Genomic DNA, 26,736 nt, shown 5'->3' on the forward strand with positions numbered 1-26,736 from the left:
ACGTATTTGCTGGGGCTGCAGGGAGCTTGTTTGGTGGGCAACACCAAACAAGCTCCCGTTTGGAGAAAAAAAAAAGACTAAGAGGCTTGGATTAGAGGAAAGAACGATCCTTTGAACATTTTCATTTAAGCACTTGTGCTTTGAAGTCAGGGTCGCATGTCTCTGATTCCCAGAATTCTTGTGGTTACGGACTCCTCATCCTGTTGCACTTGTGACAGAAGGCAAACTAAAAGTCAAATGTGCTTCAGTGTAATACGGCAAAACAACATATACCTTAAAATAATGCAAAACATTGTATCGCAGCTTTGTGAGTGTTTACTGTATGTATTGCATCCACAATTGTCAGGGCTCTGCATTTTGCAGATTGATTTTGTGAAATGGTTATACAAACTAGCAGAGGTATTGTTGTGCAAATGGTTCCGATCCAAACATGTCTCCCCTCCAATCCACGGAGGTGGCTGGCTGTTGCATATCACGCTCGCTTCCAAAAGACTAATTCATTCCTGGCTTATTGGCATGAGTGATGACAGCACAACAATGGTGCCAGCATTGGAGATGATGAGGAACGTCTTATCTGCTTTTCTGTCTCCATTTCATATGTCTGTCTGTTTGCAATGCTTTTGCTCGCCTCTCCATACACACTTATTTTTCGCTTTATGTCAGGCTTTTGTGTATGTCTTATTTATTGAGTGTGCTGTGTGTTCACCTTTCTTAATTTAATCACCCCACATTTCTTTTTCACTCTGTGCTTCTCAGAGGCCTTCATCTTGATTTTTATGTATTTATTTATTTTTTGGGTAGCATAATGATCCCCTTGAGTTTGAACTTATTTGACTTCTCATCAACTTTCCCACTTAATGAGACACTAAGTGAGATGAAGTGCTGGGAGAACATTCTATTTGCATTGTGACCTTCATGTTAGCGAGACAGACCAGCAAACCAAATATTTCTAGTTAGTTTGACCCATATGTAGTTCTGACACTTTCTGTGCAAGGCAGTAGTCATCATTTTCCCGTTAAAATGCAAATGAGTTGGCAATGCGTGCCACACCACAGTCTGCTTCGTATAGCAGTTTGACTGAAACCACAACAACACTGTGTACTAATGTCAGTACTTATCTTAATCTATTGAATTGTCAGTTCAAATTGAACTATTTCCTACCTGTGCCCTGTGCCCTTTCTCCCCTTCCCCCACCCCCCACCTTGAATCATTAGACTCCGCCATCGTTAATGGAGTGTACTGGTCGGAAGCCTTGAATAAAGTGTTTGTGGATAACTTTGAGCGAGACCCATCACTCATATGGCAGTACTTTGGCAGTGCCAAAGGCTTTTTCAGACAGTATCCAGGTAAGGGTTTGTTCGTTTTCTTGTCTTTTTGCTGGAGGGTGCCTCTGTGTGTTTTGTCACCATCTTTCGGAAATGTGGGTGTGTGGGAATGTTCAGTGACTTTATCAGCTCGACATTGGAGCCCAGCAGGGAAGCAGCATGAACATGAACATACTGTAACATAATTATGTAGCTAGCGATAAGTCGGGTTGGGCATCATTTGAATTTGAGCGATTCCGGTTCCTTAGTTCGATTCCGGTTCCAAACGATTCTCCATTCCGATTCTTTTAGGGGGCTGGGTCAAAAATGTTTGCATGGTTTATATAAAGGGTGTCCAAATTATGAACATCCATTTTCTTAGCAGCCCGCAGCACAGACTAAAATGAACATTTGACTCGAGGTTCTTTATAACCAGTATCAATATCAAACCTACGAACTAAAAGACAATGTGTGTGGAACTAACCCAGTTGATTTAATATTCATTTATTAATGTTTCAGATCAAAGTTAAATATAGCATTGTTAAAATAGTTATTTTAACTGTTTTAACTCTTTTATTTTATTGTTTCACTCACCCAGTTGACTGAGAGTTGACTTCGCTGACAGCATTGTTAAAATAGTTATTTTAACAATGCCAGCATTGTTATGCAATATAGCTGCCCCTGGATTCTGTTTCATCACGTCAAATGGTTTATATGTGCAAGTTTTAACTTGGCTTCTTGTTGTAAGCTTGTAGCCTTTTTATTTTGAAGGGTACGCACCGGAACTCAGCATTTTGGCACGAAAAGTAATTTCACACCGCATCGGTCATTGTTTTATATATATATATATATATATATATATATATATATATATATATATATATATATATATTTTTTTTTTTTTTTTTTTTTAATGTTTTTTTTTTTTTTAAATGGATGGAAACAAATGTTATAAAACGCTGATTCCTTTCCCTACTCACCGATGAGGCACAAGGTTAGTGTTTGTGGTACTGTGAGACGTTTATGATGTTAAGTCGCTACGGTGAAGTTTTAGCCCAATGTTGAGCTTTTTTTTTTTCTTTCTTTTGTCATCGGCGCTTATGTTGGTTTGAAGACTTAAATAAATGATAAAAACCATCAGTGCAAAAGGGCAACCAACCCGTTTACCTTGTTAGCTGTCTCAATGTTAGCATAGACATATTTTATTGTTTCACTCACCCAATTGACTGAGAGTTGACTTCACTGAAGCTCCACACGGTGTAGGCTGAGGCTCATCAAACGCTACACATCGTGAAAAACACCTTTGCACAATATAATCTTATTCCAAGTGTTGCACTGAGGTGACCGGTCATTCGTTTTAACAAAGTTAAGACACACTTTTGTTCGCCACCACTGCCGATGGGCACAAGCACGTCATCATGCCCGTTCTTTTTCCTTGGTTTACGCCGCTTATTCATTGTTTTTCGCCACTTCTTCTTCGCGGCTGGAGGATTAGGCATCGAAACTGGGAACTGAATTTTTTAAATTTTAACGGTTCCAATTTTTTTATTTTAAGGGTTCCAATCGGTTCTCGATTCTCGATGCCCAAGCCTAGCTATAAGAAAAAAGTATAGTGGATCGATTGAGCTTTTTCGACGAAGCAGTACAACAACAAAAAATGTTTTCAGTTTATTTTATGCTCTGGAAGTTCCAAATAATGCAATAAAACTGAAATAGAAGCTGTTATTTGGTGCTCTTGTGACACTTTCTGGCAATATAATGTCCTTTTTTCCACCGTCCAAGGGATCAAATGGAAACCAGATGAACACGGGGTCATTGCTTTTGACTGCCGTAACAGGAAGTGGTACATCCAGGCTGCTACTTCACCGAAAAATGTCGTGATTCTCGTCGATGTCAGCGGGAGCATGAAAGGTCTCAGACTGACCATTGCCAGGCAGACGGTGTCCTCCATACTGGACACTCTAGGAGACGACGACTTCTTCAACATCATCGCTGTAAGTTCACACAGATACCATAGAAAGGACGATGCACGTACATTACGTTTTAGAACTCACTCGGTTTTGGATTCCGATAGACGAGCCAAGATCCTCTCTCGCTAAGATAAGAAGAAATGCTGGAACAAATCAGCTTTCTCCCTTGTCACGCTCACAGCCAATTAGCAGCCTGCTGAATGAAGATTTGAAGCACAAAAAAAAGACAGTTGTTGATTGGATCCCGCCTCAGGCATCCAAACCATTGTTACTGTGTGTGTGTCACCACGCACACGTCTGTGTCTGATGCTATTTCACATCAAAATGTAGCCTGTCACATTGCCAGCCCACATTCTGTCTCGCCACAGAACAAAGTTGTCATTATCATTTCATATCCTAATCACGTTATTTAGAAAATGATTCTTCTAGAAAGGAGAAGAAAGATTGGGAAAATATGTTTCCCAGATTCATTTGCCTCATTGTCTCGTTTCCTTGTTATTTTCAATCGTTACTGTTGCATTTTGCTCATAATTACACAAAAACCTTTCAAATCCGTAAGAAACGTTTCGTTTCGATTATCAATTGTTCCAAAGTAATCTTAGTTTCTTGTGAGTTTTTATGCTACTTTATACAAAAATAAATTGGGGAGGGTAGTTATTAGCCGATGTCTGTTGTCTTTTATGCACTTTTATGTTTTTAATTATCGCAGAGTGGCAGGTGTTTCATTTCATGGATATTCTGTGTGTGCGGCACATTGCAAACCCTCACATTAAGCATTGTTTAACCACTGAATTAAACAAGTATATTGTACATATTGGAAATACTAATGATAACTTACTGATTCCATTTGTATTGTTTTAGTACAATGAGGAATTGCATTACGTGGAGCCTTGCCTGAATGGAACGTTGGTCCAAGCTGACGTCGCCAACAAAGATGTGAGTCCCCTTTCAGTCTCCTATTATTGCCATCCCTCAAAAGACAGACACTTTTAAGAAAATAAAAATAAAAAAAATCAAACTAATCAATTCGCTGAAGGTAATTAGGGGTGGTTTCAAAGCTATATTCTCATCAGGTGACTGGTTTTGTTTGGTTGAATCAACTCTAACCATAACGTTTGAATCTGGGCTGTATATGAAATTTATTGCTCATGGGTGGCTTCTGGAATTGATCTTCTGCAAAAAATACGCCCTTAGCCATTTTCTGAACTAATCACAATGATCAGAGTTGAATTGATCCCATGTTTAATGATACATTAAATGTCCATATCGTCTGAATCCAACCTATGTTATATCCCGCCATAATTTTTTATTTTGTTTCCCCTTAACCTGCGTCGATGGAACATATTATTGAATAAACACCATATCACATGCATGTTAGCCAAATGGTGTGCGTAGTTGCTGGGCCAGCACGCCGAGTAAGGGCGGGCCCAGCCCCCTCCGCCTGCAAGGGGGGTTGAGCCAGCGTGCCCTCCCCGTGGGGGAATCAGTCAGGGGGACGCCACCCAATCCCAAGGACCCAGGGCGGTCGCCCAGCTCAACCGAAGCGCCCCGACCAGCCCCGACCAGAAATGTGAATACCCACCATCCACCGTATTACGATGGTTACCAGGTCCCCGATTGGCAACCATTATCCCTGTACTGTGATCATGTGTGGTGGGGTGTCGTGCATTAAAGTAGGGGAGACTGGTGGGGGTGAGGCGAGACAATCACGGGGCAATGATGACTCGCAATAGTCACCTTCACCCAGACAAACCAGCTCCGCAAAGGATGTGCGAATGTATGTAGTGCATTATAAATTCAGGGGGAGAAAAGGCATGGCGGGCCAGAGAGCAGGCCAGAGTGCCGGAACACCTGGCCGAGTGTCCTCCCCAGCTTGACACTGCCCTCCCCCTACTGACGGGTGTATGATGCATTTAAAACTGGAGGACCCACCCGGAGGGCAACATGGACAACCACCCAACCTACGAGGAGGAGGGAGAACAGGCCCAGGTCCCCCAGAGGCCCCACACCGCAGATCTGGAGCTAAAAGAATAGGAGTTCGAGTACATGCAAGTGACCCTATGGCGTACACAGGAGTCATAGATGAGAAGATATCATTTGGCTACATTACTTTTCTGGATGACATTCTTTCCCAGGCAGACAAGAATCAAGGATCGAGGTTCATCATTTTTATGCAAGGTGACCAGTTTTTAAAGTTGTCCATTTGGTTATTGCATTCAGCAGAGATATTTTCAAGTGTTATATGATAAGATTTTGCCATTTGTTGATGTTGGTGGTTCATCTTCCCAGTTTAACAATGTTGTTCTTTTAGGGATTGCTAAAATTACAAGTATCAGTTGAGCATGTTAATTTGGGAGGTCTATACCTTTTCGATCACCCGATAGACAAAGACGAGGAGAAATTTGAATCCTACAGTTCAAAACTGAGGAGAGGTTCTGTGTTATTAGTGACCAGAAACGCTGTACAGGTGTATAACGCCAAAGAGTGTGAAAGTAAGTGTCTGGAGGGGTTTCAGTACAATAAGTGCATGTTTGATTTTGAATAGTACATTTTATGCATACTATATTGCGTAATGTGTGATCTATGGAGTACTTTAAACTTGATCAGCTGTGGATTACTGATATTTTTTTTTTTGTCATTGAGAACGTATTTCTCCAGATTTGTGCCCAGTATTAATTGTCAGGAGACACTAAGAGGTGTTTTTCCCATTTTATGATTTCATTTTTGATTTATGTACTTTTGGTGCTGATGTTGTTGAGGGGAGCTAGAGCCTATCAAAAGACACACTCACCCTGGACTGACAAATAAAATACAATAAATAAAGTTTCCATAACTGCACAACCCCCAAATCCTTGAGTTCAAAAATACATTTGATAAAAGCGCACCAGTGCCTACATACACAAGAGAAAGTGAAAGTAACCATCTAATTCACTCGTATCCATCCATATTAATACTGACGTTAGCATCAATAGCATCGATATTTGGATTGATGCAGCCTCTACTAATATTAGGCCATATGCCATCACTACTTTGAACGCACATTCTCCAACGGACACACTGCTGCGATATGAAGTGCGTGTCCCGCTGTGTTGGGACTTTTATTGGAATCTTAACTCACAAACATACAGTAAAGTACTGGACAAGTTTTCTTTCTGTCACACTCAAATGCAGCAGGTAATAGGTGCTGTGCTCCAGGGTGAAACCTTTTATTGGAACTGAGTCACCTTTTTTTTTTTTTTTTTTTCACGCCAAAGGAGAGGGATGCTTGAGGTTATTTTGACGTATTTACTGTATAATGTTAGTGATGTGTGTGTGTGTGTGTGTGTGTGTGTGTGAGGGGGGGGGCGACACTGATAGGGCCTTAACACAGCTTCGGCCTCCCACTGAGCGTGGCGAACCTTCTCTCCTCTCAGTGGAGCCAAATACCTGAGGAGTTAAAAAGAGAGGGAGTGGAAGGAAAAGGTGGGGAGAAATAATAATTGATTATCGTGTGGCTAGAATGTTCAGACAGTTGCCCATAGATGCCAGAAAGTAAAAACCTGTATACATTGATGTTCCCTTCTTGGTTGGGTAAATTACAAATCAATAGAAAACATTCCATGTGTATCCTAATTGAGACAGAGAGCATTGCACCATGCAAAAAAGTCAACCAGAATTGTCTTCACAATATGCAACCAGGAGCCCAAAATTTTCTAAGCCTTCAGCAAGAGTTCGTTTTACTTGGATTTACAGTATGTGAAATGTTTAACAAGCAATGCCAACCAAAAGTTAGCATTTTATATTTCCATTGGGCAGGTAAAACAAAACAAAAAACAACTTCGAAATAACTTTTTTTGCTTAAATATGAGTCTCCACCAAATGGTTGAGGTGTGACATGATGAAAAATAAAGAGCATGATAATGGTAAAAACAGGACAAAAAGTAACTTAAAAAAATACACAGTTTAAAGGCGTGGGAACATTGGATTCACTATATTTTCGTATTGCGTTGTTTCATTTTATTGCTGTTTTTGCATGTGAATATAAAAAAAAAGTATGAAATATTACCTTAATGACTACTTCCATTTCGATCGTCGTCTTATCTGTCTCGGGTGCGACTCCACACCTTTATTTGAGCTCTACAATAACAAAAAAAAATTCTTCCTTTATAAACATACCAAATGGTTGAGCTGACATCTGCGGCAATGGAATCTATGGCCCTTTAAAACTAAATATTTGCTTTCTCAATGTGCTCTAATGACTGGTTGAGTGTCCTTTGTCACATTGATAGTTAAACCGATTCCCTGAACTATATTTTTTCAGCATTTCCGGGAGCACCTTGACAAGCTGTTTGCTCAAGGCATCGGAATGTTAGACATCGCTTTAAGTGAGGCCTTCAATCTTCTCAGTGAGGTAAGTAAGAACTACGCAGATGCATTATCGCGTCATCACTACGCTGCAATTCATCATCTATCAATCAAATCGATCAGGCCGAATTATGTCGGCTGACTCATCGTTGTGGGAACGTAATCAGACGTGCCAGTACAGCGTTCTCAATTTTCAGCATGGATTTAACAAGAAATACAAAACGAAACTTAAACAATGGAATGCAGTAATCTTATCTCAGTGAAATACTCTCACGACAGCTAATCAGTCATTGAAAAAGGTTTGCTCTTAATATCAGTTGCAGTTTGATTAAGTTAATAAAAATTGATTAGCTGGATCATATTCAATGCAATATTTTGTTTTGTGTGTTTTTTTTTTTAAATTTGCATTTCTTCTCAAGTAACTCTGTCTTACTTTGTCACTCGTTCTCCGTCTTCCCAGTTCAACGAGACCGGCAGAGGCAGTGAGTGTAGCCAAGCCATTATGTTAGTTACAGATGGAGCAGTGGATACCTACGATGCCATCTTTGCCAAGTACAACTGGCCAGAAAGGAAGGTAGCGTATTATATTATGCACACAACACATTATTGTCAAGATTATGTTGAAGGGCAATTTCGTATCGATGTCACCAACTCTACACAACAGACTATGAATACATTTTACATTTAAAAAAAAATAGAGGGCAAGTTTGAACACGTGAGTTTTGAGCAGTGATTTAAAGGTGTCTAGGTCTGTGCAGTTGTGAATGTGTTGGGGAAGGAAGTTCCAGAGGGATGGAGCTGCAATGGAAAATACTTCTTTCCCATCAGGTTCTGTACTTGGTCCCCTGTGGTTGGGAAAGAACTTTAGAATCAAAGGAGGAGGTCTGGTGATGAAAGGCTAAAGGTGAGGAGAAGAACTTTGAACTGGATGCGTTGAGGGATTGGAGCCAGTGGCCACAACATGCCGACACACAATTGTTTTGTTGTCTACAAGGTTTTGTGAAAATCACTGAGTAGTGAAGCAAAGGTCAACTATTGAATTGTCCCCCTGTGACCTTCTTTCTTCTAAGATCTTCAAAAAAGTCGACCCCAGAAGCAGTCTTCAGAACCAGTTTTGCCGCTCTTACTTTTACAATGACAAGGGAAGGAGGAGATGGAGTCAATTTTCTTAGTAATGAATAAGGATTTAGGGAGTTATTCACTGATGTGTGTGCACATACAGTGCTCATTTTGATGCATTCAAGTCCCTGTAAAGTGAAGGAAAACCGCACAGAAGAGTGTTGTTAACAAACATGCCAAATTTGACGAGGCACCATTTTAGCCACGACCAAAAAAACAGGGAAACTGAAATGATGAAAAACAGTTTAACGCTATATCTCCACAATTGAATGCAGCAGTTAGTCTTTGCAGAGTTTCAGTATTTATCTTCAAATATGTACGGATTATGTACAGTATGTAGAGACAAATCTCTAAAATCAGTTTCCAGGGTCTTTAAGGATTGTTTGATTGACAATTTACGCATAATTAGCCCCTTATGTGCACTGTATGATGTTGTTGTTGTTTTTTTAACCTAAAACGGCACTTTGCTTTACATATGGTTATATTCCCATGTGGGTTTTGGTGGGCCATAGTGTGAACCCCCTCTCACCGACTTGTGACTGCTGACTCAAGGCTGAAAAGAAATGAGAATTGGAAAAGGTTCCTGTTGTTCAATTTATAAAATGTCCTGCTGATAATAGAAGTCTTCAGTCACTGTCGCTCTACCGAGATTCTCTCCCTCTTCTGCTCTGTCACTTTTCCTCAAGCTTAGAGTGACAACCAACTCGCTTTGTAGCGGAATGAAAATTACTTTTTAATAGCATTCGCTCCAGTATATCCAAATGTTAATCATGAATTATTTTCAGGAATCACACCTATAGGCATCAAGTCAACAAATGTGCTTTTGCGTTTATGCTGTAAATATTTGAAACGGTATTCAGTAGATGTATGTGTGCATTCAGGTAGGTTGAAGATTGCATGCAGTGACGTGGGGCCACGGCTTGTTTTTACCTCCGCTGCACTTTTCACACTGCACTGAATCTCTTTCATATTTAATAAGCGGTCTCCTGTTCTTTGACTTCTCAATGACCAGAGAAGTGTACTACTGAGACTTCTTTTAGGACTATAATGTAAACACAGTGTGTCATTGACAAAGCAATCCAAATTCTCCAAGTTTGTGTGAATGTAAATGTTTATTGTCCAGGTGGTATAATTAGATAGCAACTGTTTTAGAACAGCAGACAATGAAGTATAAATATTCATATTAAAAATAAATTATGGACTCTGCAACAAGTGGCTAGCTATAATCATTTCTGTCTTAAAGCTGTAAAACAATATACAGTCTATATGATGCACCATAGTAACAGTGGGGGGGGGGAAGACTTTTGAAGAGAAGCAGCCTAATAAATATATGATTTTGTCAAGTGCAGGCATTCAAAATAAACTCACGCTCATTTAAACATGTAGTGGCCCATTCAGTAGATGTTCTAGTACACACACACATACACAAGCGCACACACGCACACATGCACACACACGTGCACACTTTGGTTTCATAAACATGATATTAATGAAACTAAACTACAACGAACGCTAATTTTCATTGTAAAAAAATAAAATAAATATGTTATTAAACTAGTAGAACAGGCCACCTAATCACTTCCAAATACAGAATGAATTTACTTGTCTTGTTTTGATTGCATTATCTTCTCCATGCTGGCGGGGTGGGCCCCGTGGAAACATGATAAAGATGACTGACAGTTGCTATCTGTTGTTTTTCCACAGGTCCGCATATTCCCTTACCTGATTGGCCGAGAGTCAGCCTTTGCAGATAATCTCAAATGGATGGCATGTGCTAACAAAGGTGAGATCAACACACAGCTGTACTTTGTTCACCCATTTATTTATTTTGCCAAGAGAGTTTGCATCATGTGAGAGTGAGATACAAAGAAATATTATTCATACCAGTGTTTCTTTGGGCATTGGTGTGTGTGCATCCCTTGAAGATATTTGGGGTGAGGATGAGCCAATAGAACTGCACAACTTGATAGGACATTTTTTTTTAAACCTAATAAAATACAGATAATAATTCATGCTTTGAACATGGGTACCAGCAAATCAATGCTGCGTATTATACATAGGTAGAAGGGAATTCCTGATTTTTGGGCTTGGTTTTGGGGGTGCGTATTTTACTCGAGAGCGATGCAGTTTGTAACTGAAATGGACATAGCCTGCAAGCCGCTCAGTTAGAGTGAGTTGATGCACTTGATTGAATGGCATGCACAAACACAAGGGGCTCTATTTTTGTGACCGCCGTAAATCTGGGCTGAGGCGGGTTGGTAATTTCGCGGACGAGCCCAAGGCATCGTATTTAAAAGAGGAAGGTCTGCGCCGCTGTCGGCGTGAACACATCAGATTTCAATCATATCCAATCAAAGTGGCTCCTCCCTTTCCCTTTAAATGTGGCGCAATGACTGTCTCCCATCGAGACACCGGAAGAGGACGATGCGTAATCGCAGGGATCAGTGTGTGGGTGGAGCATTGTCACTGCGCTTGGCCGTTGTGGCAACAGACAGAATGAGCTGGTGATACCCGCTGGCGACTTAAATATATACTGTAGGTCCACGGAGCTCAGTATCTGAGTATCTGTCTGCCTGTGCCCCGATCAAATTCAGTTGGGCGTGGTCTGAGCAGGCGTAAATTTAGATCATCTTTCTGCCACCAAATTATCAATCTGCCATGTGCATCTCCATGGACATTTGCGCTCCGACGCAGATGCGCTGTTTACGGAAATAGCCCGACATGTTGTGTGAAGCTGTTAGTATATGAGAGACAAGAGCAGGTTTGAAGTCTCATATACTGCATGTCTACGGCCGGGATGCTGCATTTGTAATCTCACAATCACAGTGTGCATGACGTCACTCACGTTTACGTCATTTTAGCGCTGGCTCTCGTCGCTCTCCAAATCTCCTCTGCGATGGACGTTGGGGATTCTCGTTGTTGTAGTCATATACAGCGACAATTGAGTTTATCCTCCAGTATGCTATCACCAGCTGGTTTGACAGTTTAACAGTTCAATCGAGAGCTAAGAGTTCTAGTTTAGTTAAAACAGCAGGTAAGATTATCCATTGGACCATTTTCAGGCAGACAAATGCCATTTTATCAGACAGTACACATGTGCTAAACGCTGAAGTTGTTCTCGTGTACTCTGCAAGGCAATATCAGCTTCCCCCGTGCAGGCACAATTGTTACATACATTATTTTGTTCCAGTTTCAATCAAGCTCCTTAACAGCAATACATTTGTTTAAGGGTTCTCTATTGGGAAATTAATGTTTACTCCAGCCACTGCATTTTACATATTTATGATGGAATGAATGTTTTGGTGTGATGATGTGTGAATACTTGTGTTGATGCTGTGATGGAATGTTTGTAGGTGATGTGGAGGTGTATGTGTGCAGGCAATGCATTGGTAGAATCATCCAGTGTTGGTTTGTATCTAATCCGCTACTGTCTTTCAAATAAATGTATTTTGTGTGAGATGTTTGTTTCCGGCGGCACGTTGGGCGACTGGTTAGCACATCTGCAATCACAGTTCTGAGGACCGGGGTTCAAATGCCGGCCCCGCCTGTGTGGAGTTTGCATGTTCTCCCCTTGCCTGTGTGGCTTTTCTCCGGGTACTCTGGTTTCCTCCCACATCCCAAACATTTGATTGAAGACTCTAAATTGCCCGTATGTATGAATGTCAGTGCAAATGGTTGTTTGTTTCTATGTGCCCTGTGATTGCCTAGCGAAGATAGCTGGGATAGGCTCCGACCCAAGTGAGGATAAAGCAGTACAGAAAATGGATGGATGGATGTTTGTTTCCTGTGTACGATATTCATGTGATATGGGTTTTCCCCTGGCTCTGAGAGAAATTTCTCCCCGGAGGAGATGAATAAAAGTAATGTGAACCTGAGACAAATGGAGAAAAGACCAATAGCGTCGATATTCTTCAAAGAGCTGCAATATTGCAAACGGCCCAGCACGATGGAAAAAGGATGGAAAGTGTAAAATAGGGAGAATCTAACAAAGCTCTTTGTAAACAAGCTGCCAGTTAAGGCGCATGCAACTACAAGCGCTGATACTCTCCTCCAAAGAGTCGACAAACAAAGAAGAAACAGTAGACTCTAAGATTCTTGGTAAAAGGTTCCATCAATGGCCAATGACCATGCCAACCATCAGTTCATTACGTTTAATAGATTGTTATCATGTTAACCTCACAAATAGAGTGTGTTGGAGCTTTTATTATACAACCCCAATTCCAATGAAGTTGGGACGTTGTGTTAAACATAAATAAAAACAGAATACTGTGATTTGCAAATCATGTTCGACCTATATTTAATTGAATACACTACAAAGACAAGATATTTAATGTTCAAACTGATAAACTTGATTGTTTTTAGCAAATAATCATGAACAATTTTATGGCTGCAACACGTTCCAAAAGAACTGGGACAGGTGGCAAAAAAAGACTGAGAAAGTGGAGGAACGCTCATCAAACAGCTGTTTAGAACATCCCACAGTTGAGCATTCACAAACAAAGATGGGGCGAGGTTCACCTCTTTGTGTGTGTGAGAAAATTGTCGAAAAGTTTAAGAAAAATGTTCCTCAACGTACAATTGCAAGGAATTTAGGGATTTCATCATCAACGGTCCATAATATCATCAAAAGGTTCAGAGAATGGCGGCACGGTGGCCGACTGGTTAGAGCGTCAGCCTCACAGTTCTGAGGACCCGGGTTCAATCCCCGGCCCCGACTGTGTGGAGTTTGCATGTTCTCCCCGTGCTCGCGTGGGTTTTCTCCGGGCACTCCGGTTTCCTCCCACATCCCAAAAACATGCATAAATTGGAGACTCTAAATTGCCCATAGGTGTGACTGTGAGTGCGAATGGTTGTCTGTTTGTATGTGCCCTGCGATTGGCTGGCAACCAGTTCAGGGTGTACCCCGCCTCCTGCCCGATGACAGCTGGGATAGGCTCCAGCACGCCCGCGACCCGAGTGAGGATAAGCGGCTCAGATAATGGATGGATGGATGGTTCAGAGAATCTCCCAGAAACTCCGCCAGCTTCTCTGGGCCCGAGCTCATCTAAGATGGACTGACGGAAAGTGGAAAAGTGTTCTCTGGTCCGACGAGTCCACATTTCAAATTCATTCATCCATCCATCCATTTTCCGAGCCGCTTCTCCTCACTAGGGTCGCGGGCGTGCTGGAGCCTATCCGAGCTATCATCAGGCAGGAGGCGGGGTACACACTGAACTGGTTGCCAGCCAATCGCAGGGCACATACAAACAAACAACCATTCACACTCACATTCACACCTACGGGCAATTTAGAGTTGTCAATTAACCTACCATGGATGTTTTTGGGATGTGGGAGGAAACCGGGGTGCCCGCAGAAAACCCACGCAAGCACGGGGAGAACATGCAAACTCCACACAGGCGGCGCAGGGGATTGAACCCCAGTCCTCAGAACTGTGAGGCAGACGCTCTAACCAGTCGGCGACCGTGCCGCCCACATTTCAAATTGTTTTTGGAAATTGTGGACGTCATGTCTTCCGGGCCAAAGAGGAAAAGAACCATCCGGACTGTTATGGACACAAAGTTCAAAAGCCAGCATCTGTGATGGTATGGGGCTGTGTTAGTGCCAATGTCACGGGTAAATTACACATCTGTGAAGGCACCAGTAATGCTGATAGGTACATACAGGTTTTGGAGAAACATTTGCTGCCATCCAAGCAACATATTTTTCATGGACGCCCCCCAAGACAATGCCAAACCACATTCTGCACGTGTTACAACAGCGTGGCTTCGTAGTAAAAGAGTGCGAGTACTAGACTGGCCTGCCTGCAGTCCAGACCTGTCTCCCATTGAAAATGCGTGGCGCATTATGAAGCGTAAAATACGACAACGGAGACCCCGGACTGTTGAACATCTGAAGCTGTACATCAAGCAAGAATGGGAAGGAGTTCCACCTACTAAGCTTCAACCATTAGTGTCCTCAGTTCCCAAACGTTTATTGAATGTTGTTAAAAGATAAGCTGATGTAACACAGTGGTAAACATGACCCTGTCCCAGCTCTTTTGGAACGTGTTGCAGCCATAAAATTCTAGGTTAAGGATATTTGCTAAAAACAATAAAATAAAGTTGATCAGTTTGAACATTAAATATCTTGTGTTTGTAGTGTATTCAATTAAATATAGGTTGAACATGATTTGCAAATCATTGTATTCTGTTTTTATTTATGTTTAACACAACGTCCCAACTTCATTGGAATTGGGGTTCTATTTATGCAATTATTTTGTTAATGTATATTTGTTTTTATTATAACGAAAGTTGATTATCAATAACCTAAGAGGTAGGTCTTCAGAGAATTAAAATTAGTTACACGCATGACGTACTTTGTCAACACCTCGTGTGCATTCTCAGTAACGCATGGAGCCAAAAGAGCTCCGTTAAGTACATATTTATATATATATTAATATATATATACGTACAATAATATATATAATATATATATATATATATATATAATAATATATATATATATATAATAATATATATATAATAATAATAATATATATATATATATATATAATATATATATAATATATATAATATATATACGTAATAATAATATGTACATATATATATGTACATATTTATACTTTCATCTTGAATACTGCTGTCCTCGCTTGTACCAATGACAGGTGTACGATGTCACTCGAAGCAGGTAGTCGTCCTTTTTTTTTTTTTTTTTTTTTGCTTCCCAGCTCATCTCCCTAGTGGCTCAGCCCGAAGGACGCCCTTAGGCCTCCGGAGGGACTCGTCATTCTTCACTCAGCACCGTGATAAACGATGCTGCTCCACTGTGGCAGCTTGTTTCGTGGCCTATGTGAGCCTTTTCTCTGTGTGTGTGTGTGTTGTAAATGAGTATCTGGTGAAATGATAGCTGGATCCCAGCCTGTCTTAGTATGAAAAGAAGAGAACACGGTTCACTTCCTGGTCAAGCTGGAAAGTCATGCCGTCTCTTTCCATTGAATTATTAGAATTTTACTCCTACTTTAATAACTACATTCTTTTGCAACAAGGGAAAGTTATGTTTGAACATTTGTTCCCTATTGCCTGTTCTAAGTTGCGATTGTTGTGAAGTTTTGACCGATTCTTCCCCAACACACGTCGATGTTTTGTATTAGTCTGGAATCCTCTGGCGCTGGCCCCTTTCTCCATGTGGAATAAAGGTCACTGACTGAACCATTGACCCCAAAATCTATTTCCTCTAGCGATGATTTTCTCCTTGACTGCCTCATGGTGATGGTGACAGTTTGTTTTTATGGACGAGTGGAAATGTGGCCTCTCTCGTTCCCCCTATTCTCCTTGTCACTTTTTTATCCTCTCTGTCTGACTTTACTGCTTCCCTGCCCCCTGTTGAGATAACAGCGCATTTCCTCCTGCACATGGACATTAGCATCATAATGGCGACGTTACCGACATATGAAATAGCATCACATTTGGATTCATTGAAGTAGTTTTTGCATAACATTTCCATATCACTCACCTATTCCCAAACCCATGCTGGTTTTCCTTTCACTTGACTGTAGGGAATGATCTCGCAATTGCTTTAAAATGTATCGAGCTTCATCTCACAGCTACACTTTCTCATGATGCCTGCTGAACTGTATTTTAGATGCAATTCCTTAGCGTTTTTCAAGTAAACTGTCAGAGATTGTTCTAAGAAGATTCTGATGCTTTTGGAGGATGTTGGGTGGGCTGTAATGCAAGTCTATTTATTTATTTTTTAAATAACGCCCTTTAGAATTTTCATCCCTGTTTGAAGTGAGACTGGTAGAAAAGTGAGTGAGGAGACTCAAATTCCACCTATATTATTGATAAATCTATTGGTAATTCACAGTAGTTTCTTGTCCAACTTTTCTCAACAGGTTACTTCACTCAAATATCAACACTGGCAGATGTCCAAGAGAATGTGATGGAGTATCTCCATGTGCTGAGTCGTCCCAAGGTGATTGACAGGGAACATGATACGGTTTGGACTGAGGCCTACATTGACAGCACCGTAAGTTTACACAATCAATCAGAACGATACAGTATACCAACGTTGTGTGCGTTTTTTAAATGTACTTTAACTTTTTACTGAGCAGGGTAAACATCTTTTAAAAAGAAGAAAAAAAAGAAATGGTGTTTTAACAATCGATTTGTTTGTGTGACTTTGTGTGCGTTTGGGAGTAAAAAGGTATCAGTTCTCTTGGTTTTTGGGAGATTTTTGGAGAATTTACCAAAATAACTTTATCACCCATTGCTGTGTTCCTTTACTTACAAACACTGCATGGACAAAAGTATTGACACACCTATTCATCAACATAAGTATTTCTATGGCGCAGACGTAGCCTTAAATATTTGTCACGTACAAAATCAGTGAGTGAGCAGCTACAATGTTAGATCCAGATCCATTAGTTCTCCAGCACCCATTAGACACAATATAAAATCCTAAATGACTGCAACAAATTACAACCCAATCTACCGCTAATCACATTTGACAGCAAGGCAAGATGCTAATAAATGTATTAGCATGGTGAGTTGAAATGTTTTTATTGTAGACTATGGCTAAAGGTATCTCTCAAAACCAAGTATTCCTTTTTTGCTCTTTATAAAAGGAAATGACATCAATGGGTCGATTTATACCCAAAGAATACCTGTCCCATGTCATTGGTATTATCTTGGTTAACGTAGTGACTTTCACGCAGCTGGTGTGGGATCAATTTCCCTCATTGCTCTGTTCACAACAGCCCCGTGCTGAGGGTGCAGTCTAGTTATCAGCGTGTGGCTCCAGCCTCTGCTATGACCCTGAACAGGATGAGCGGTATTAAGATGTATGAATACCTATCCGTCGTTAAAGTAAAGACTGGTGTGTGTAGGCCAAAAGTCACACAAAAAATTCCAAGGTACAGATTCAGAATGCTTTATTAGTCCCAGAAGGGCAATTCAGTTTTACGATCAACTCGTCCATCTTTTATGTTATTTTGTCCCACGTTTACACAAATTCTGATTCCATCATTTCTGTGTGTAAATCAAAGTCTGTTAAAAAAAAAATGGCTGGATGAGTTTGATACAAAAGAGCTAGAGCGCCTCAACCCCCTCAAATACTTGGATGGGATGAACTAGAATGGAGATCCCAAATCAGTGACATCTAATCTCCTATATCTTCTTGTTTCATTTTCTTCTGGATAAAAAGAGTGGCCAAACTTTCCCACATAAACCTCTAAAATCATGTTGAAAGTTTGTAAATTCATTGGCCAATTGTCCATACTTTTGTCTGTTCATTGTGTATTTTTTGTCACATTTACCTCTCGGTCTTCTGTACTCTCTACTCCAAGTGGTAAAAGCTTCTAGTATTAGTATTAGTAGTATTGCTTGTTGAACCCTTTCATTGAGTAGAAAACCATTTGCATGATTTCTGTCACCAATCCAAAAAAGGCAGTGACCTTTCCTGTCCTCTTCATCCTTTTTCCTCTTAAACTGGCGCTAGCTCCCTCAAGCACAAAAGGTAAATGAAAATTGTGATTTGAGATGGTTGCTGTGTTGTGATGTGTTGTGTTGTGGCCTGTGTGGTCATGGGGTTGCTTGGTGCTGTATGTGATTTTGCTCTCAGATTCCAAAACAATAAGCCAGACAGCATAGTTTGGGGAAACAACTATTACACTAGGGGCTCTATTTTCGTAGACGGCGGATCTGAAGCGACACGTAAAAACTGACGTATCTTGATTTTTGTGAGAGCGCAAGGCTGACAATTTGGCATACCGGTTCTGCGACAAGCTGGGCGTACTGGCGCAATGAGGGTGCGTCCTTTGACATGCGCCCGGCACGTGTAACAATTTGGTGGCTGAAAGTCGACCTAAACTTACGCCTGTGGTTTCCGCCGCAGCAGGTAGAATGCTGGTCGAATGCGATTTTAGTGAATTTGATCGGCGGACATACAGTATTTAGGTGTAACTCATTCTGTATTTAATAACGGCACTCGCTCACGTTTTCTGTTGCCACACCGTCCAAGAGCAGTGACAGTGCTGCAGTCACGCATGATTCGCTGTGTCCTCTTACGCACAGAGACGTCGCCATGCTAACTGTCAATGCGTCTCATTTAAAGGGAATGGGAGGAGCCACTTTGATTGGCGGTGAATGAAGTCGGCTGTGTTCACTCCCATAATGGCGCAGACTGTCCTTTTGTAAATACAACGCCTTGCGCGTGTCTGTGAAATTATGGAAACCTAAATGGCCTCCGTACAGATTTATGCTGCCCACTGTGCCGGATTTTCGCCAGTCATGAAAATAGCGCCTTCAGTGTCCTACTGTCACTCTTCTTTCGGCTGTCGTTTCTAAACGTTCATTGTGGTTGTTGTTGTTACTGTATCTCTTGCATGTTTGCTCAAACATGCAAACACATCTGTACAAATGCTTAACTCTCGTTCATCAGTGGTTATGCCATGTCAGCAGTGCATGTCACAGTTTCGGGGCTGGTAATGTGACCATAATCGAGGCAGCATTTATTTATTTTTGGGTGTGAAAACAAGCCTGCCTCTGGTATTTGTCTCAGTCAGATTTTATGGAATAACTTATTTTTATGTTCTGAATGGTAATTCAGCAGCCTATAATGACTGATGGGATAATCTGCTCTGATGTTTTTGTTTCTTTAAATCATTTCAGTGTTTTATTTGATTACACAATTAACATAGACTTGGAGTAGATTCCAGTTGGGAGATATTTGACACTTTTCGAGTGATAGACACCGGGGCAGCTCGGCAGAAATCACAAATAGCTACACTGTTGTCTGTCGTTGTTGTTGTGATTAACTCTATTTGCTTGCTATCTTCCTAACACAGCTCCTGCCCGTGGTGCTTTTTGTGTAAACAAAGTGAAATAGACAAACTCAAACAGACACCCTGTGGACTATAGTGACTAAAATGTATTTAACTATGATTGACTCCCCCTCACCCCCCCCCCCCCCCCCGCCCCCCCCCAAAAAATAATGTGTAACAATTTGTCTCGCACAATCTCAGCGAGAGAATGTAAAAATGTTGGACGTATTGTGATGCTGAGGATGATTTTGACTTTTCAGACATCCAAATGAACATTTTCTCCATCATGACACTGAAACAACCTGGACAAAAAGATAGATAGTAACATTATTAATCCAGAGGGATTGATACTATAGTGCAGATGTTAAGATGTACAAATCACAGAAAATTAATGCACATTCTGAGTCTCTTAAGAGTCCATCAAACAAAGTGACTGTGCTCGTGTCCGCGTCCCCCTCTGATCAGCCACTGATGAGTTGTTGTAAAGCCATAGGGTCAGCGGAACTAATTCGTTTTTGAGTTTGTGGTTTGTGGAGCAGGTCACAGACAGAATTCTGGTGCTGGACATTCTTCTCTGCCAGACCAGAGTCTCGTGATGCTGGGTGTTGTCCAGGATGGTCTGGATTTGATCTGTCTGTCTATCTCCCATAGAGACCCAGAAGTCGAGCTCTGTGCCCACCACACCTAATGACTCATCATTTATGGCATTATACCTTCGATTGGTCTCTTATATACTGTTGCACTGTCACATGAACACAACAGCCGGCACCCCAAAATTATCTTCAATCACTTAAATGCAGAAAAATTGCTAATTTATTAGGGTGTTGAGGGATGTTGCAATGTGTGTTTGTTTGTGTTTCTGAGAAGGAAACGTTTTTGAGCCCGTGAGCTATCAGAAAAAGGGGTAGGCATCAATTTGTGTCCTCCAAGGTGCAATCGACCTCATGTGGCTAATTATTCACTCCGACTGCCTGTTCCTTTTAGAGGCCAAAGGTTTACAGGGCAGTCTTAATGGTACATACTTCACTCATATGGAGACCAGATTCACTGCATAGCCGGTGTGGTACTATCCTCTAAAGTGGTCGTATTTAGTCATATTTTATATATCGTCGCTGTCGGGCGGAATCTCCAAAGTCACTTTTCAGGCAAAAAAGACCAGACATCTTGCTTGAGTTTCCAAACACCGCTTTGTTCAAGTTGGCATTATACCTTCGATTGGTCTCTTATATACTGTTGCACTGTCACATGAACTCAACAGCCAGCACCCCAAAATTATCTTCAATCGCTTAAATGCAGAAAAATGGCTAATTTATTAGGGTGTCATCGATGACAATTGCAAAAAAAAACACGGCGGCGGATTCCGTCCTCATCACAAAGCTTGTCAACCCAGGCAATCATATACTGTTGCACATGTGCTCCCACATGAACACAACAGCTATAGCTTCCCAATATTATGTTTCATCGCAAATTTAATATCCTGAAAACTTTAATTTATTACGCCGTCATTGTTTAAACTCAAGCAACGCATGGCACAATACAGACGGGCAAACTCCTCAGGTCAAGACTCAGCTGTCTACTTGCCCCTCCAAGAGAAACAGCACTCCTTCGAGAACAAAACGTGTGTATATTCTGGACATGGGAGACAGGTGGTTGGAAAGAGGCCAAATACATAAAGGTAGAAAAAATATCACTTAAAAGGATGGTCCTCCTCCTTTGAGATTCTGAATGATTGTGAAGATGACAAATTGATGTTTGCTCCCCCGGGGAAAGAAAGTAGAAGCTCCACTTCCACGGTGATGTTGACTTTTAAATATGTCACCTGTTGTCTAGCTCCATACAGCCCACTTCATCGACTTATTACACTTTTTTTTTTTTCCATTTCCCAGCATTGTACAACAAGCCTGAATTCCACCAAATGGGTTAGCATTCCAGCACAAAGGGCTAGCCACTAGCCAGTGGATGGAAATGCTCAGCAACTGTTGATGGCAGTACACAATAACTCCGAGCCCATGTGTTTGAAGACCTCTGATGTATGATCCAATATACTGTACCTTTTTATTTTTAGATGAGGTCCTACTCATTCGCCCCTGTCCTTTGATCGATGCCATTTTTCCAATGGAGAGGTATCTCCATTGTTACAGCACCAGTACTTAGGTGTATTTCTTTCTCCCTTTGATGTCCAATACCGTGTCCTCGATTGTTATTACCATCGGTCAAAGCTCAGGTCACTGCTTCCTTTTTCCTCAGCGTCTGAGTGAGACAGAACGGATGCTGGTAGTTTCCTGTCATTACTTGTTATTGTCGGTGGTGAAAATAGAGGTGATGTGTAATCTGTTCTATCACATAATAGATCGACCGATTGCTGCGGCAGAAATGGGGAGACATTAATTGGGTCAATATCAACTGCCTTGGGTGTTCTCATCAGAATCACGCAGTCCTAATGCAAATGCAGCAGAATGATGAATCTCTGAGGTCTTATTATGCGTGGCCAAACATTTGCACACATGCCAGTACAATGATGCATATCTTAAAATGTGTTTCCTTTATTTCATAGCTTTTGTTTTTCATTGGATGCATGTGAACCTCGCCTCTTAACTTTATTGTAAGAAATACTGTACATATACACAAATACATGTTATACCTGAACAAGTCCAATGAACGAAAGTTTATGAACTAGTTCCTATTTTGGGCGAAGGTGAACTGAACTTAGTTCATTTCTGCATGATGAACGTTATTGGGAACGCGCTCATTCTGGCATTTTTGAACGGGAGTTCATTTTCATTCAAGGCTTCCAGGTTTTGTTGAAAACACACTATATAAAAGCCTTCATACGTCGGAGCAGCCACATGCCAAGAAGGGAAGGAGACGCAGGCATGTTTGTAACTGTAGAAGGGTTAGCAAGCAGAAATGCTAAGGGTACCACCCAATTGACAACACATTATATCCCCGCAGACGTCAAATACTTCAAAGTATATTTTCCGAGTATGCATGCTTTCTTAGTGGACAACCATAACACACAGATTGTGAAGCAGTCCCCACAACAGTGTCAAGCGTTCATCAAGAAATTGAAATCACAAGCGTAGACAGGCAGCCGCTTGAAAGATAAATATCGTAATTATTCCGGCGGTCTTGAGGGAGGAAAGATACTCGCATCCGATGTCGAAGCGCCGCCTTTGGATGAGCTTATTGCGAAGGAGATCAAAGAGAGGCTGTGCTTGAACATGTTTTAAGTCGAATAATGAACATGAATAAAACATGTCATATAAGTTGGGTGGAGCCTGAAGAAGATAATTGAGGATGACTGCATCTGCTGCACAGTTACTCGCAGGTGCGCTATTAATAAGCGTCACAAGTCGGGTTCATAGAACGTGCGTGACAATAGCGACGTAATTACTTCTAAACCTGTTCAATTCTGTTCCGTTATTGGTTCCGCTTCGTTCTCCTCCCTCGTGTCCTTTTTTCTGTCCCTCATCTCATCACTCAATATCTTTTTAGCTGGATGATGGTCAAGGTCCAGTGCTGATGACCACTGTGGCAATGCCTGTGTTCAGCACTAAGAATGAGACCGTAAGTATTAGCGCCGTTATTCCGTTATCATTCAGGTTTGAGCAAATTTGAAATGAATGATCTCTTTCTTTGACAGCCTCTTTTGCGAAAAAAAAAAAAAAAAAAAAGGTCCCAGTTAGTTTTTGATTTGAAATGATCGATCTTACAAGGGCCACTTATGATTGAATTGTACGAATGTTTAAAAGAGTGATTAGCTATTGTGAGCTTCTCAAGAACATCAATTTGAAAATGTTCTGCATCTTTCAACAATTGGTCCTTGGTGCATTTGTCTAGCGCGCCCCAAGATGCACTTGTCAAACCATGAGCTCATCTTAATCGACTATTGCATTGTTTTAAAAAAAATACAAATAAATAGCTGTAGCTCAGAAAAGAATACTCGATGTTGGAGAGATGCTAGTTTGCTTCCTGGCTACTGCTGAGGTGCCCTTGAGCAAGGCAGCAAAACTGGTCTGCAAGTAGATTGAATTATTCATTAAATGTATTTTATTTATTTATTTATTTATTTTAATATGTTTAATTATTTAGAAATGCAATTCAAACTGATGAAAGGAAAGTGGCAATCCCAGCCCGAATGGCACGCTGAGCGACACCCACTGTTGGTGCTCCACTCCACACACACACAAACACACAGCAAAGTTATATGTATGAAAAAGTAGATCACGTTCGATGTGTGTTCTGTAAGTAATCTTCGAATACTTCTGAAATGTTAACATTTTATTTTATGTTTGTAGCGGAACCATGGCATTTTATTAGGGGTGGTAGGAACAGACGTCCCTGTTTCAGAGCTACTCAAGACTATTCCCAAATACAAGGTACTCGATGCTATTATTATTTTTCTGAATCTCCAATATAATTATGGACATAGACACAGTAATTGGATACCAAACTGTGGAGAGGATGAAAAAGAGATTTTGATTAGGTTTGATGCTTATTGTTTTTGCCTTCTTGCTCGAGTCCTGTAATTAAGTAAATTATACACCATGCTCACTAACGCTACTTGATACTCGTCGCCTTTTTTTTTTTTTTTTTTCCCTCCCCATGTGCAAGTATTATTTGTCAAGAAATTGAAGAAAAATTTCAACCTTTATATTGTCCACCACACATAATGAGAGAAAACAATCATAAGCATTAAAGAAGACATTATTACAAATCACAAACTTCATTTGCGTGTTGTAGAATTAGACTAAAATAGGATGAATTTTGAATTGGTTGCTTTGTGCAGAGGGTGCATTTTGACTGTTACATAGAAATCAACCAGATGTCACCAGCATTAAAATTAGGTACATGCACCAATGCTGCTTGTTAGCTTTCATTGACACTATTAGTATCCTGTGTCGGTTTTCAATTGTTTATTATTTGTGTTGCCGTTTGGAATTACTCTGCATCATAGGATGGTGTTTCTAAAAATAATTAAAAAAAAAAAACACAGTGAAGTTGTAAAACCAGTGCTGATAATTAACTGTTGCACTGAGACCCTATTGTCAGTCAAAACATTGGTTTCTTTGTCCAGGCATTGTTGACTTTAAAAAAGAAAAAACTTAGTCCACAATGAATCTGTTTGTTGTGTGTGTTTATTCTCCTAGTTGGGCATTCACGGCTATGCCTTTGCGATCACCAACAACGGCTACATTCTCACCCACCCAGATCTGCGGCCACTTGTGAGTACGAGTGGCCCGTCGGGAACTACTCTTAACAAGTTCACTCATTTCGGACCACACTATTGGAGCCACCTCTAAGTTGCATACATAACTGTTGGAACATATTCCTTCATTACATTGCAGAAAATAGTTTTTTGTTTTTTTTAAAGTTGGGAGTTCACTTGTGAGTTCATTTCAATCAAAACCATATATTTTGATATCACACCAGAAAGTCAATGGGCACAGAGACATGCACATGTCATTATACAGTAACAATGTCTTGGCTATGCTTTTTCTGTAGAAGAGGAAAGTGAGTTCAGATTCCTTCACTGCACCTTGCATGTATACGAAGATATAATGTTTAAATGGTTGTGATTGCTGTTAACTCCATTGTATTAATTGGGTCCTCTCACACATGAGGCAGAGGTGGAGGGAGGCTGATGGGCGAATTAATAGGATGCAGTAAAAATGGAAGGATGAGAGGAGAAAAGATGTGCAGCAGGAGGAGGAGGAGAAGAGAAAATAGGCAGTGAGACAGACCGACAGATGGTTTAATAGTGGTCTAATTAAAGATATTGATGAGTGTCGGGAGGCTATCTTCGCTGATAGATGAACGAGACGTCGTAGTACACACACGCTGTACTGCTCAACACAAACATGTTGACACACAAACTGCAAGAAAGGATAAAACAACATAAGGTGGCTTCGAAAGCTGTTGGACCACCACATGCTGTCAAAAACATAGATTTCACCCGAACCAATGAAAAATAGACCATCACGTCATTCAAACAAAGTGTCAAAACAGGTTTTGGAAAACATTCAGTGAAAATTTCACACGAGTATGAAGTCATCGTGTCGCAATTTCTGTGCTGTCTCTCTGTTTTTGTGCACACATTTACTGCCTGCCCAGTATGGCGCCGGCAAAAAGCGAAGGAAGCCAAACTACAGCAGCGTGGATTTGTCTGAGGTAGAATGGGAGGACAAGGACGACACGGTGAGACTCGCGTTGCCATTTTCTGCCGTCGTGCAACCGACGTCGGACGCTCAGCACGTTCTTTGTGCTTCTAGCTGAGGAACTCCATGGTCAACAGGAAGAAGGGGACCTTCTCAATGGAGGTGAAAAGGAGCATCGACAAAGGGGTGAGCGATACCCCCCCCCCCCTTTTTTTTTTTTTTTTTTTTAAATGGAAAACATGATAACAAAAGCATTTTCCCAATATCCTGAATGGGGTTTTCAAAGGCAGCACCACTTTTGCCAAGAGGTTATACAGTGATGTACAACATTGACTGGGGAATTTGTCTGATTTGGTTTGTTCTGCATGCACGAGTTGTCTGCCTCAGTGTGTGAGCCCCTTATCTCAGACATGCACATGTTGCTGAATACGAGAGAGACAGCAGCCTGATGTGTCTTTTGGACACACACACACACACACACACACCTACACACTACACTGTGTGTGTGTGTGTGTGTGTCTTACTGAGCCTGAGTGCATTCGTGTTGCACTTTCAAAGCTGTGTCGAGAACATTATACGTTCAGCTGATTAATAAGCATTCAATATGCAAAAATACATATCTCCAAATAGAGTACACACATTCAAGCACAGGACGCTCATGCATATTCAAGATATATTATACGCCACTCGCAAGTACTCCCATAACCGCTAGATGGAGACATGCTGCAGCAAATGTCATCAGATACAGAACTGCACAGCTATGAACCCTGGATGTATGAAAAATGGAGAGGTGGGTAGAGTCGCCAAATATTGTACTCAAGTAAGAGTACTGTTACTTTAGAATAATATGACTCAAGTCAAAGTAAAAAGTGGTCCTCCGTATATTTACTTGAGTAAGAGTACGAATGTACTCAGTCAAAAAAAGCTACTCGAGCAAAGACTTAACTCGGGAGTAACTTCTGATTCAAAAATAAAAATCAGACCATGAACGTCAAATACATTCCTAAAAGAAAATAAAA

General features: G+C 40.9%; 1 protein-coding gene across 7 annotated transcripts in view; it reads left to right on the forward strand.

Annotated features, from left to right (window-relative positions):
• LOC133413220 (voltage-dependent calcium channel subunit alpha-2/delta-3-like) overlaps positions 1-26,736 on the forward strand; it is a 101,395-nt gene that overhangs the window by 42,500 nt on the left and 32,159 nt on the right. For 6 of the 7 annotated variants that reach the window (XM_061697294.1, XM_061697301.1, XM_061697309.1 and 3 more), the window contains 12 exons: positions 1,215-1,346; positions 3,087-3,298; positions 4,136-4,210; positions 7,575-7,664; positions 8,079-8,192; positions 10,442-10,520; positions 16,632-16,765; positions 23,055-23,126; positions 23,858-23,938; positions 24,710-24,784; positions 25,674-25,757; positions 25,832-25,903. In XM_061697294.1, coding sequence (XP_061553278.1) covers positions 1,215-1,346; positions 3,087-3,298; positions 4,136-4,210; positions 7,575-7,664; positions 8,079-8,192; positions 10,442-10,520; positions 16,632-16,765; positions 23,055-23,126; positions 23,858-23,938; positions 24,710-24,784; positions 25,674-25,757; positions 25,832-25,903 — 1,220 coding nt within the window. The remainder of the gene's footprint in view (positions 1-1,214; positions 1,347-3,086; positions 3,299-4,135; positions 4,211-7,574; positions 7,665-8,078; positions 8,193-10,441; positions 10,521-16,631; positions 16,766-23,054; positions 23,127-23,857; positions 23,939-24,709; positions 24,785-25,673; positions 25,758-25,831; positions 25,904-26,736) is intronic. The other variant, XM_061697329.1, reaches the window with a different exon arrangement.

The sequence above is a fragment of the Phycodurus eques genome, chromosome 1 (genome assembly GCF_024500275.1).
Source record: "Phycodurus eques isolate BA_2022a chromosome 1, UOR_Pequ_1.1, whole genome shotgun sequence".
In the NCBI taxonomy this organism is placed as follows: Eukaryota; Metazoa; Chordata; class Actinopteri; order Syngnathiformes; family Syngnathidae; genus Phycodurus; species Phycodurus eques.